Consider the following 10,004-nt stretch of genomic DNA (forward strand, 5'->3'; position numbering starts at 1 on the left):
TTATAGAGCTCTGCAGCAAGGATATGGGATGCTACATCCACCAATGAGATCCACCAATGGGACCCACCAATGGGGTTGTCCGTGTGGCACGCCATGTCTGCTCTTATCACAATCACCTGCTTCCCATTACCCTGCTGGCCAGGCCAGAGCAATCAATCTTGAGCAATGAAGACATGCGAATAAAGTGACCCGAGGATTAAACTCTACAGATTGTGCCTGTCCTGCCTCCTCGGGCCCTCGTGATGGATGGTCTCCGCGCTGGCTGTAGGGCTTCTCTCAGGGGATGTGTGTGTGTGTGTGTGTGTGTGTGTGTGTGTGTGTGTGTGTGTGTGTGTGTGTGTGTGTGTGTGTGTGTGTGTGTGTGTGAGAGAGTGAGTGTGTCTGGCTGTAGGGCTTCTCTCAGGGGATTTTCTTCTGTCGGAGAAGATTTAGCTGGTCGGGGAGGGACCTGGGTGATGTTCAAGCGGTTGACAGGTGTGTGTGTGTGTGTGTGTGTGTGTGTGTGTGTGTGTGTGTGTGTGTGCAGCACACAGAGTGAACTGCCAGTGATGGCAGCGCTGATGAAGAACATCGTATTCTTGCACTAAGGAAAAATAGGACAAAGTTTTATCACTGATTGTGGTTCAGAAAGGAAGGCATCACCCGAGAGACAAAGTCAGCCCCCTGAAGAGCGTTGAGGCGGTTCAGGACTACACCCTGCGTTTGACAGGTGTGTGTGTGTGTGTGTGTGTGTGTGTGTGTGTGTGTGTTTGTGTGTCCACCCTGGAGCTAGTTGAGCTCTGACAGGGAACCAGAAGGGAGCTTCATGTCTGTGTCGCCGTGTCCGTTTTTTCTGCATGAACTCCAGATGTGTGTAGAGCAGAGCATGGTCTTTCTCTTCCTCTGTCTCTCGAGTATATTCAGTTCAGTTTAGCTTTATTGACGTGCAAAAACATGGACAGTGGTGATATAAGATGGAAGGCATACACTGCATTACTCTAGCTAGCAGCAGTGTGTGCGTGTGTGCGTGCGTGTGTGTCTGTGTGTGTGTGTGTGTGTGTGTGTGTGTGTGTGTGTGTGTGTGTGTGTGTGTGTGTCTGTGTGTGCGTGTGTGTGTGTGTGTGTGTGTGTGTGTGTGTGTGTGTGTGTGTCGGTGTGTGTGTGTGTGTGTTTCTTGCTCATCACTAATCAGATCAGTCTGCTCTCCCCTGCTCGTGCTGATGTTTGTGTGTGTTTTACGACCAGTGACACTCGGTATCTTTTCTCACCTCACAGTAATTGAATCTGTCAAGAGTCCTCTTCTTGTGCAAGGATAAATGGCTTCACCTCCAGGAGGAAACATGTGCCAAATGCCTTTAGATTCCGATGGGCTGGTTGAAAAATCTCTGTGTGTGTGTGTGTGTGTGTGTGTTAGAGAGAGTGTGTGTGTGAGCTCAGCCTGTCCTCCCTGGGTGAACTGCTCTGCCTCTAGCACCAGGCTCTCCTCACACCTATACCTGCTCACAGTGTTTCTCAGCCTGCTGTCAGTCACTCTGGTCAGGCAGTTTGCACTGGTGTAGTCTCTATCCTGGGCTAGATAGTAACTTTGTGTGTGTGTGTGTGTGTGTGTGTGCGTGTGTGTGTGTGCCTGTGTTTGTGTTTTTCCGGTTGTGGTTTACATTCATTATGTTTTTGCCAAATTATCAGAACAAAGGTGTCGTGTTCTTTCACTCTCTCCTTCTCTCTTCCCTGTCTCTCTGTCCTTCCTTCTCTGTCTCTCTCCTCACTGTCTCTCTGTCCTTCCTTCTCTGTCTCTCTCTCCTCCCTGTCTCTCTGTCCTTCCTTCCCTGTCTCTCTCTCCTCCTGTCTCTCTGTCTCTCTCCTCCTGTCTCTCTGTCCTTCCTTCTCTGTCTCTCTCCTCCCTGTCTCTCTGTCCTTCCTTCTCTGTCTCTCTCTCCTCCCTGTCTCTCTGTCCTTCCTTCCCTGTCTCTCTCTCCTCCTGTCTCTCTGTCTCTCTCCTCCTGTCTCTCTGTCCTTCCTTCTCTGTCTCACTCCTCCCTGTCTCTCTGTCCTTCCTTCTCTGTCTCTCTCTCCTCCCTGTCTCTCTGTCCTTCCTTCTCTGTCTCTCTCTCCTCCTGTCTCTCTGTCCTTCCTTCTCTGTCTCTCTCTCCTCCTGTCTCTCTGTCCTTCCTTCTCTGTCTCTCTCCTCCCTGTCTCTCTGTCCTTCCTTCCCTGTCTCTCTCTCCTCCTGTCTCTCTGTCTCTCTCCTCCTGTCTCTCTGTCCTTCCTTCTCTGTCTCTCTCCTCCTCTCTCTCTCCTTCCTTCTCTGTCTCTCTCCTCCTGTCTCTCTATCCCTCCTTCTCTGTCTCTCTCCTCCTGTCTTATTTCCTCTCTTTCATCTCGTCTCTCAACCTTTCCCACGCTGGTGCAGTAGACCTCAGGCATGTTGGACATGAGGAGATTCCACCTTCTGCCTGAATGACTGATAGCCTGACAAGAAGAGCCAAATCCCAGATCTCTCCACTTTACTCCTCTATCTCTCTCCCCCCCACCCTACTACCTCTCTCTCTCTCTCTCTCTCTCTCTCTCCGTCTCCCTCGCTCTCTCCGTCTCTCTATCTCCCCCCCACCTCTTTCTTGTCCTTCTTCTCTTTCTCTCTCTCTCCGTCTCCCTCGCTCTCTCCGTCTCTCTATCTCTCTCTCTTTCTCTCTCTCTCTCTCTCTCTCTCTCCCCCCCACCTCTTTCTTGTCCTTCTCTCTCTCGCTCTCTCCGTTTCTCTCTATCTCTCTCTCTTTCTCTCTCTCTATCTCCTCTCACCTCTTTCTTGTCTTTCTTCTCTCTCTCTCTCTCTCTCTCCGTCTCCCTCGCTCTCTCTGTCTCTCTATCTCTCTCTCTTTCTCTCTCTCTCTCTGTCCCCCCCCCCACCTCTTTCTTGTCCTTCTTCTCTCTCTCGCTCTCTCCGTCTCTCTCTATCTCTCTCTCTTTCTCTCTCTCCCTCTGGCACTCGTGTCTATTGCTCAGGAATCAGAAACTGAAGACAATGGCAATCTGTTTTTTGTCTGAAGTGGAACACTGTCTCTTAGTAGAGGGGGGAAATGTGTTTGTTGATGGAACATTGGGCCGTGTGAAATACAGTTTGGATGCCGTTTACTTGATAACGACGTCTCACCTGCAGCTTTTGGCGTTGTGTTGGATTGGCAGGTGAATCCTGCGTAGAGCCTCACTTGTCAAAATTCATGATCCCACAGACACCTGCTATCTAAATCAGTTGGAAACGAATGGAAACAAAAAATGTCATCATAGTTTATCTTTGATGTATTTTAACAAAAGACTAAAACGTGTCCAGGCTCTTCCAGCTGTTTGGCCTGTTGCCTTTGATGTGGCTAATGCAGTTCTTGTCTGAGGTGATGAAACCTTACTGGAAGTGATCGAGGTTTGTCCAACCCTGAAGACTCTCTTCTGTTTTCTCTCCCCAGCTGAGGTATCAACACGGCCTGTCCACTCCGGACCTGAGACAGACGCTCCCCAACTTGAAGAACTTTATGGAACATGGGCTTCTGGTTCGCTGGTGAGTGTTACCTGTTTAAATAAGTGCGAGTGGGAGAACGGTTGAAACAGCGAAGAGTTTAACAACACTTTGGGGAAGCACTAACCAAAAAAAGCTCGAGAGCTGAAATGGTGTTATTGTTGTTGTAATGTTCAAACTAATTATATGAGAAATTAATGAAATTAAATGTAACTGTAAGACATACGTAAATGTAAGACATTTTTCTAAAATAGAATAGAAATTAATGAAATGAAATGTAACTAAAAGACATACGTAAATGTAAGACATTTCTAAAATAAACACACACACAAACCATCTGGAGACAGGAGAGGTCCATGGTGACTCAGTCTTCCTTACCCTGGTCATGGGTTATTTGCGAATGGGAGAACGGTTGAAACAGCGATGAGTTAAACAACACTTTGGGGAAGCACTAATCAAAAAAAGCTCAAGAGCTGAAATGGTGTTATTGTTGTTGTAATGTTTGAACTCATTATATGAGAAATTAACGAAATTAAATGTAACTGTAAGACATACGTAAATGTAAGACATTTTTCTAAAATAAACACACACAAACCATCTGGAGACAGGAGAGGTCCATGGTGACTCAGTCTTCCTTACCCTGGTCATGGGTTATTTGAAAAGTCAACACCAAGCTTTTTCAGGACAGGTTGTGAATGAAAGGTTATATCTATACGGTATGTCTGGTAAAGTAAACTGCAGTGCAAATGAACCAGAGTCAAGTTTAGACCCCAGGTGTGGGATAGCTGACTCATGAAAACAACTAGCTGCTCACAAACAAACACATTTATTAAAATGGCGGATAACGTTCTATATTAATCTATGATCTCTTGCCTGTCAGTTGCACCGTTCATTAAAAACGTCAGCATAAAGGTTTTTTTGTTTATAAAACTGTCAAACCCAGTGTAAATATTTGGGTTTATGTTCCACAGTGAGAGATCCTGAACTCCTTGGTTCTTATCCTTAATTGTGTTTTAAAGGAATGTTCCTTCTAGGGAAACGTCCGCTAAGTAGGTCCAGTATTAGCAGGGGAGTCGTTGTTCGATGTGTGTTTGCGAGCGAGGCTCTTATATATTGTCCTCTGGAGCATGACGTGATATGTTCTCTGACCACATACGCTTAAATTTCAGTACGACAGACTCTGAATTAATACAACCAAGACACGTTCCGAAAGGATTCATCAAAGGTCTCTGGAGTCCTCTGGTCTGTTAGAGGAAAGGTAACCGCTTTTATCCAAACCGAGCTCTTGGGGTCAGCCACAGGCCAGTGTAATGCACTGTTTAATTCAATAAACATTGGGACGGGGGTTTTTTTGGGGTTAAAAGGAAAGAGTCCATGCAACGAGAAATAAATCCAATTCCTATTCCCTCTGTGAAAGTTACCTTTAATTGATTGTGGAAGTCCTTAAGGTGGACCAGATGAAAGCGAGCTTGACCCCGTGACCCCTGTTGCTTAGGTACAGACAGGAAGGCTAAAGAGGAAGTGGAAGCGTAGCGATTCCACGGCGGCGCTCGCAGCCATGACCGGGCTCCAGCTCTGTGTTGACTCAGGCTCCAAGAGAACCGTGAACATCCCGTATCCGGCCGTGCCTCTCCTGCTCACACACCCTACACCGGCCAGGATTAGAAACCGGGGAAAGGAATACTGTAGTTCTGCTGTATATGGAGACCCAGTATAATGGGCAACGTGTCCAGAGTCTTAAAATCCCAAAGACTCTATAATATTGTCAAGTAAAGTAAAATAATGCGTCGGATGCCCTTTCCCATACTGGACTCAGAAACGCAAGGACGGTATTAAAATCTCACCTTCAGATATCTTAAAAATTGACATTAGTAAATATTTTTGACTGAGGAATTAGCCTTGAATTAATAAAAAATAAAAAATAAAAATAGATTAACTGAGGGGTGGATAAATGACAAATAGGGTTCAGATACCCTTTTTAATTTCTTTTCTGTATTGTTTTTGAATGTACTGTTTTAAATTGCTATTGTGACCCTGTTAAGCACCTTGAGACATCTTTGTATGTGAAAGTGTGCTATACAAATAAAAGCATTATTATTATTAGATACCAACATTGTAATAGAGGGTAAACAAATACCCAAATACTAAAAGGGTTAAAGACACACACAGCACTCTGTTACCTGATCAAGGCTCAGTCCTTGGCTCCAATTAGTACTAAATAGGTTTCAGGTGTGCTTTGGTGAATTAGCATGGTTATGGGCTGTTTCACTCTACACTCGGGGATCTGATTGCAGCCTTGAAATTAAATAAAGCGAAAAGCCTTATTAACATAGTAAGAAAGGGGAAAGATGTCATGAACTTTCAGAGTTGTAACGACTACTTTGAAGGGCTCATTAAAACTATGAGGAGTGAAAAAAGTGAATTATCTCATAGCCCACTCCCACTCAACACTCTTTGCCCTCAATTTATTTGTTAGACTGAAAGGTATAAAGCACAGACATAATCCACACACATATTACTGTACATTATCTATGCTTTCATGTATCCGTGCTTTCATGTATGTGTGCTTTCACTAATGTATATGGAAGTATAATTCATACTTTTATACATGAACGCATGGATAATGTTGTAAACCAAACATTTCCAACCACTTCAGTGAAAGTTTGTACATTTAACAATCTGATGAAAAGTAATTATTTTAAATAATCAAATGTCAGGAAATATAACCTAAATGCATACTTATGCTACAATTGCTTCAGAAGTCCATGATAAAGAGATGAGCTATTAAAAGGTTTTAAGCATAGGTGCGCTACTATTTGGGATCTTCAGCTGCCGAGTAACACCAAAATAACTAGCCAATACTGCAGTGAGATCAAGAACTGCCACAACAACATGATCAATTAACATGATTAATATGCCTAGTCAAAAGGTCACGAAATCTAGGTCGAGGTCATATACTCTATACTGTTACCTGAACCAAGCACTGATTGGAGGAATTATGCCGTTCTCCAATGGCAGAAGGCCGTGACCTACCAGAGATGACGCTTTAAAGGTGCATTAAGGATTAATAGCTATTCGCTAAAGGTATACTAGCAGCTAAAACTAACTAAATCTCTTGAAATGTGCTGACTTTGACATTATGACAAATTAATTACTCAACGACTGTCCTTACACAGTCAAACATCAATCATGTGCAACACAAGCCTAAGCAAGACGGCAAATAAGCTACTTACTAGATCGGCAGAAGGTAATCAAAGTCAGGTCGGCGGGCATCGGCAGGCAAAACTACAGAACACAGTTATATGCCTATCGACCCTGCTATGCCATTGGCACGGACGCAATTCTCCATATTAAAAGTCATTGTAGCGCCCCAATTTTTTTTAAGCTGTTATTTTAAGTTTAAACTGCTTATCCTAACCCTAATCCTGAAGCATAATTGTTGCATATTGTGCCTTTAATAGATTTTTTTGTTCATACAAGAGCACAAGTTTCTGTTTGAATAACTTTGCAGTGCTCACTATCTACATCAGTATCAGTGTATGACAGCTTATAAGCACTCTACGTACATCAGCCTGATCCTAACTCGAAGGCTATTCTTCATGCAAGGAGCAGAGATGTGCTTAAGTAATGTATTTAAATAGCCGCTCTGTAACGAGTACGATACGAGGACTGAAGTGGGAGAGAAAAAGAACAGATAAGCAAGTCAATGGCAGAGAGGCAGAGAGGATTTAGTTAGTAGTAAGGAATACCTTCCTCTGGGGACCAGCTCGAAGCCCAAAACGTCGCTCTCTAATAAATCTTGTTAATGGGATGTACACTATGCGCAAACTTTTCTTTTGCTCTAGCCGTGTCCCTTGCAGATGTCCCCTCCCCATGAAATGCAACAGAAGATCCCTTTTAGTTCCTCTCAACAGGAAGAAACCTTATCTCCATCATCGACCCCAAGCAGTGAATTATGGAGTAAACACATGAATTTTCTGTTGATGTTGGCCCGTAGACGGCTTGTAGTGCCTTTCACCAGAGCCTTCCCCCCCCCGCGATTCTCCAAAACGACAATATCTCTTCCACTCCACGCTCCCGCTCAAACAGTCTCAATTCAGATAGTGTTTCCAGCATCGGGGGCCAGATCCGTGAAATATGGAAGCATAAAGAAATGCATGACGGCAGGCAGCTGCAGGGAGTTACCCCGTGAAGGGGGGGGGGGGGGGGGCTGGGGGTAGGTGTGGGGGAGAGGATGCAGTGAGCTGCCCAGGGGTGGCCCCGAGGCCCAGGTCGGAACGCCTGTGAACTCCCATACCTGCCCCCCACTGCGCGCCCCCCCCACCCAACCCCCCCCCCCCCCCCACCCACCATCACTCTCTCCGGTTTTATGACCAATTCAACACGCAGAGTTCTCCACTGGCGGCCTGGTTTTTTCCTGCTAAAGAAGGGAATGTTTGAAGGGAACGGTTAGACATGGAGATTAGCCTATTAGTAAGCTATGGAGGGGAAAAGCTTTGACGTTTTCTCTATGCCCGCATGAGAAAGAAGTGGGTAGGGGGGTGGGTGGCCACATGTGTGGTCTGTTTGTTTATTTATTTATTTATTTCTGTGGCAAGGGGAGTAGCATTTAGTTTCTGTAAGCAATACAATCGGACAGCGATCGTGTCGGACAAGACGTCTCTGGAACTCCTGGAGATTGGTTGGAAACAAAACATCGAGAGCCAATTTTACGAAGGGTGTTTTGGCCTCTGCTTTCTGGTCAACATGTAAGCCTTAAACATGTTTTAAACGTAGCTTGTACACGCATAGCTAAACAGCAACGATCATCACTCATTTAGCTGTCCACGTCTAACTTGCACAAGCACACAATGATCAAGTGTTTAAAATGAGTCACCTGCTGCATACCCTCGTTCTAGAGATGGGGGACTCTTATGGTGGCTAGTTCAGGTAGATTTTAGTTTCTAAAACTGATTGTTCAAATCCTTGATTGTGATTGGCTAAAAGCCGTTGGAAAATCCAGCATTACCTTACAATTTGACCTCATAACATTCTACGATAACATTCCATATTACTGCGCAGCGTATTCATATAGCGCATTTCATACACAGTGTTCCATCTGGCTGTTGCGTTGCTTCAAGGGTTTGTGTCGTGCCTAACAACTCCCCTTACCTGTTCTAAAATCAGCGCAAACCACGGCCTCTTGGGGCTTATTGCTTAATTGAACTGCCAACATCTTTTACAGGATCTTATGTCTGACTTCATCCCTCATCATTCTCTTAAATTAGATCTTGAAAAGATTCTCTGTGTGTGTGTGAGGGAAAGAGAGAGAGTGAAAGACAGTTTGTAAGGGAAGTGATTGTGTTTTGATGCTGAAGAATGCTGATCACAATCCAACTGAGCAGGGAAGTGAGGAGATTCAAGACAAACATACCGAGCCCAAGAGCAACACTGAGGAAGTGAGATCATGAGTACTCTAGTGAAACGCAAACAACCAGCAGGGTTTGTGAACGGAGCGAAGTTGTGCGTTAAAGTTGGCTCCTATTTGTGGCCCCCTGCACCCTGGCTGGAGTCCCCTATTTCGTAACCCCCCCCCCCCCCCCCCCCCCCCCAAGCAGATCACATGGAGAGGGGTCAAAACAAAAGGTTCTGGGTTTGAGGATGGGAGGGGGGGGGGGGGGCTATAAAGAAAGGAGGGGGGCTATGATTAGACACAGCATCCGAGAACAGAATCCCGCTGAGCCTCCAGGTTTGGAAGATTCCCGAGAGAACAGCACGGCCTAGATAGCATCTGGAGCCACGGGGAGCGCTGAAGGATCCTCCTCCTCCTCCTCACCTCCTCCTCACCTCCTCCTTCTCCGTCTCGTTCGCGTCCTCGTTTCTTCTCTTATCTGACTACGTTCAACCGCAGAAAAATCATCATGAACAAACGTTTGGTTTTCTTTTTTTCTAAAAAAAACAGCAGTGTATTGACATCACTTATTTCTGATTTATAAGTCCGAGATTGAAATATTAAGTCATTTCCTGCTCTGTTCCCAGTTTTACATATACATTCAAGAATGTCGATTTTTAGTTTTTATATCAGTGTTGTATCTGGGTAGGAAATTATAAATTGGGCTGGAGGTGATGATAACTGGACATACCACATGCACATACCTTACATGTATATTCATGCAGACGTATATTACATTTTTTTATACACACACACACACACACACACACACACACACACACACACACACTAGACTGCAGTGAATCAGGAGGGATCTGTGGAGCTGTCCTGTTAGATTTGCATCCTGAGCGATGAAGGAGTCCCTGAGGCGGCTGCATGGACGTGCTCAGTGTGATCAGATTCACATCTGGAGGAGTGTTCCTGCGGCCCTCTTCTCCTCTCCTCTCCCCACCTCTCCTCCCCTCCTCTCCTCTCCTCTCCCCTCCTCTCCTCTCCTCTCCCCACCTCTCCTCTCCCCACCTCTCTCTCCTCTCCTCTCCCCTCCCCTCCTCTCCCCTCCTCTCCTCTCCTCTCCTCTCCTCTCCTCTC

The 10,004-nt window shown here is 45.5% G+C and overlaps 1 protein-coding gene across 1 annotated transcript in view; it reads left to right on the top strand.

The window, feature by feature from the left end:
• The first annotated feature begins 3,468 nt into the window (after positions 1-3,468).
• Positions 3,469-10,004, top strand: part of LOC308373985 (UV radiation resistance-associated protein-like) — a 12,404-nt gene continuing 5,868 nt past the window's right edge. The window contains exon 1 of the mRNA XM_080849670.1: positions 3,469-3,526. Within this exon, the coding sequence (XP_080705796.1) occupies positions 3,501-3,526 (26 nt within the window). The 5' untranslated portion in view covers positions 3,469-3,500. The remainder of the gene's footprint in view (positions 3,527-10,004) is intronic.

The sequence above is a fragment of the Sprattus sprattus genome, assembly GCF_963457725.1.
Source record: "Sprattus sprattus genome assembly, chromosome: 1".
In the NCBI taxonomy this organism is placed as follows: domain Eukaryota; kingdom Metazoa; phylum Chordata; class Actinopteri; order Clupeiformes; family Clupeidae; genus Sprattus; species Sprattus sprattus.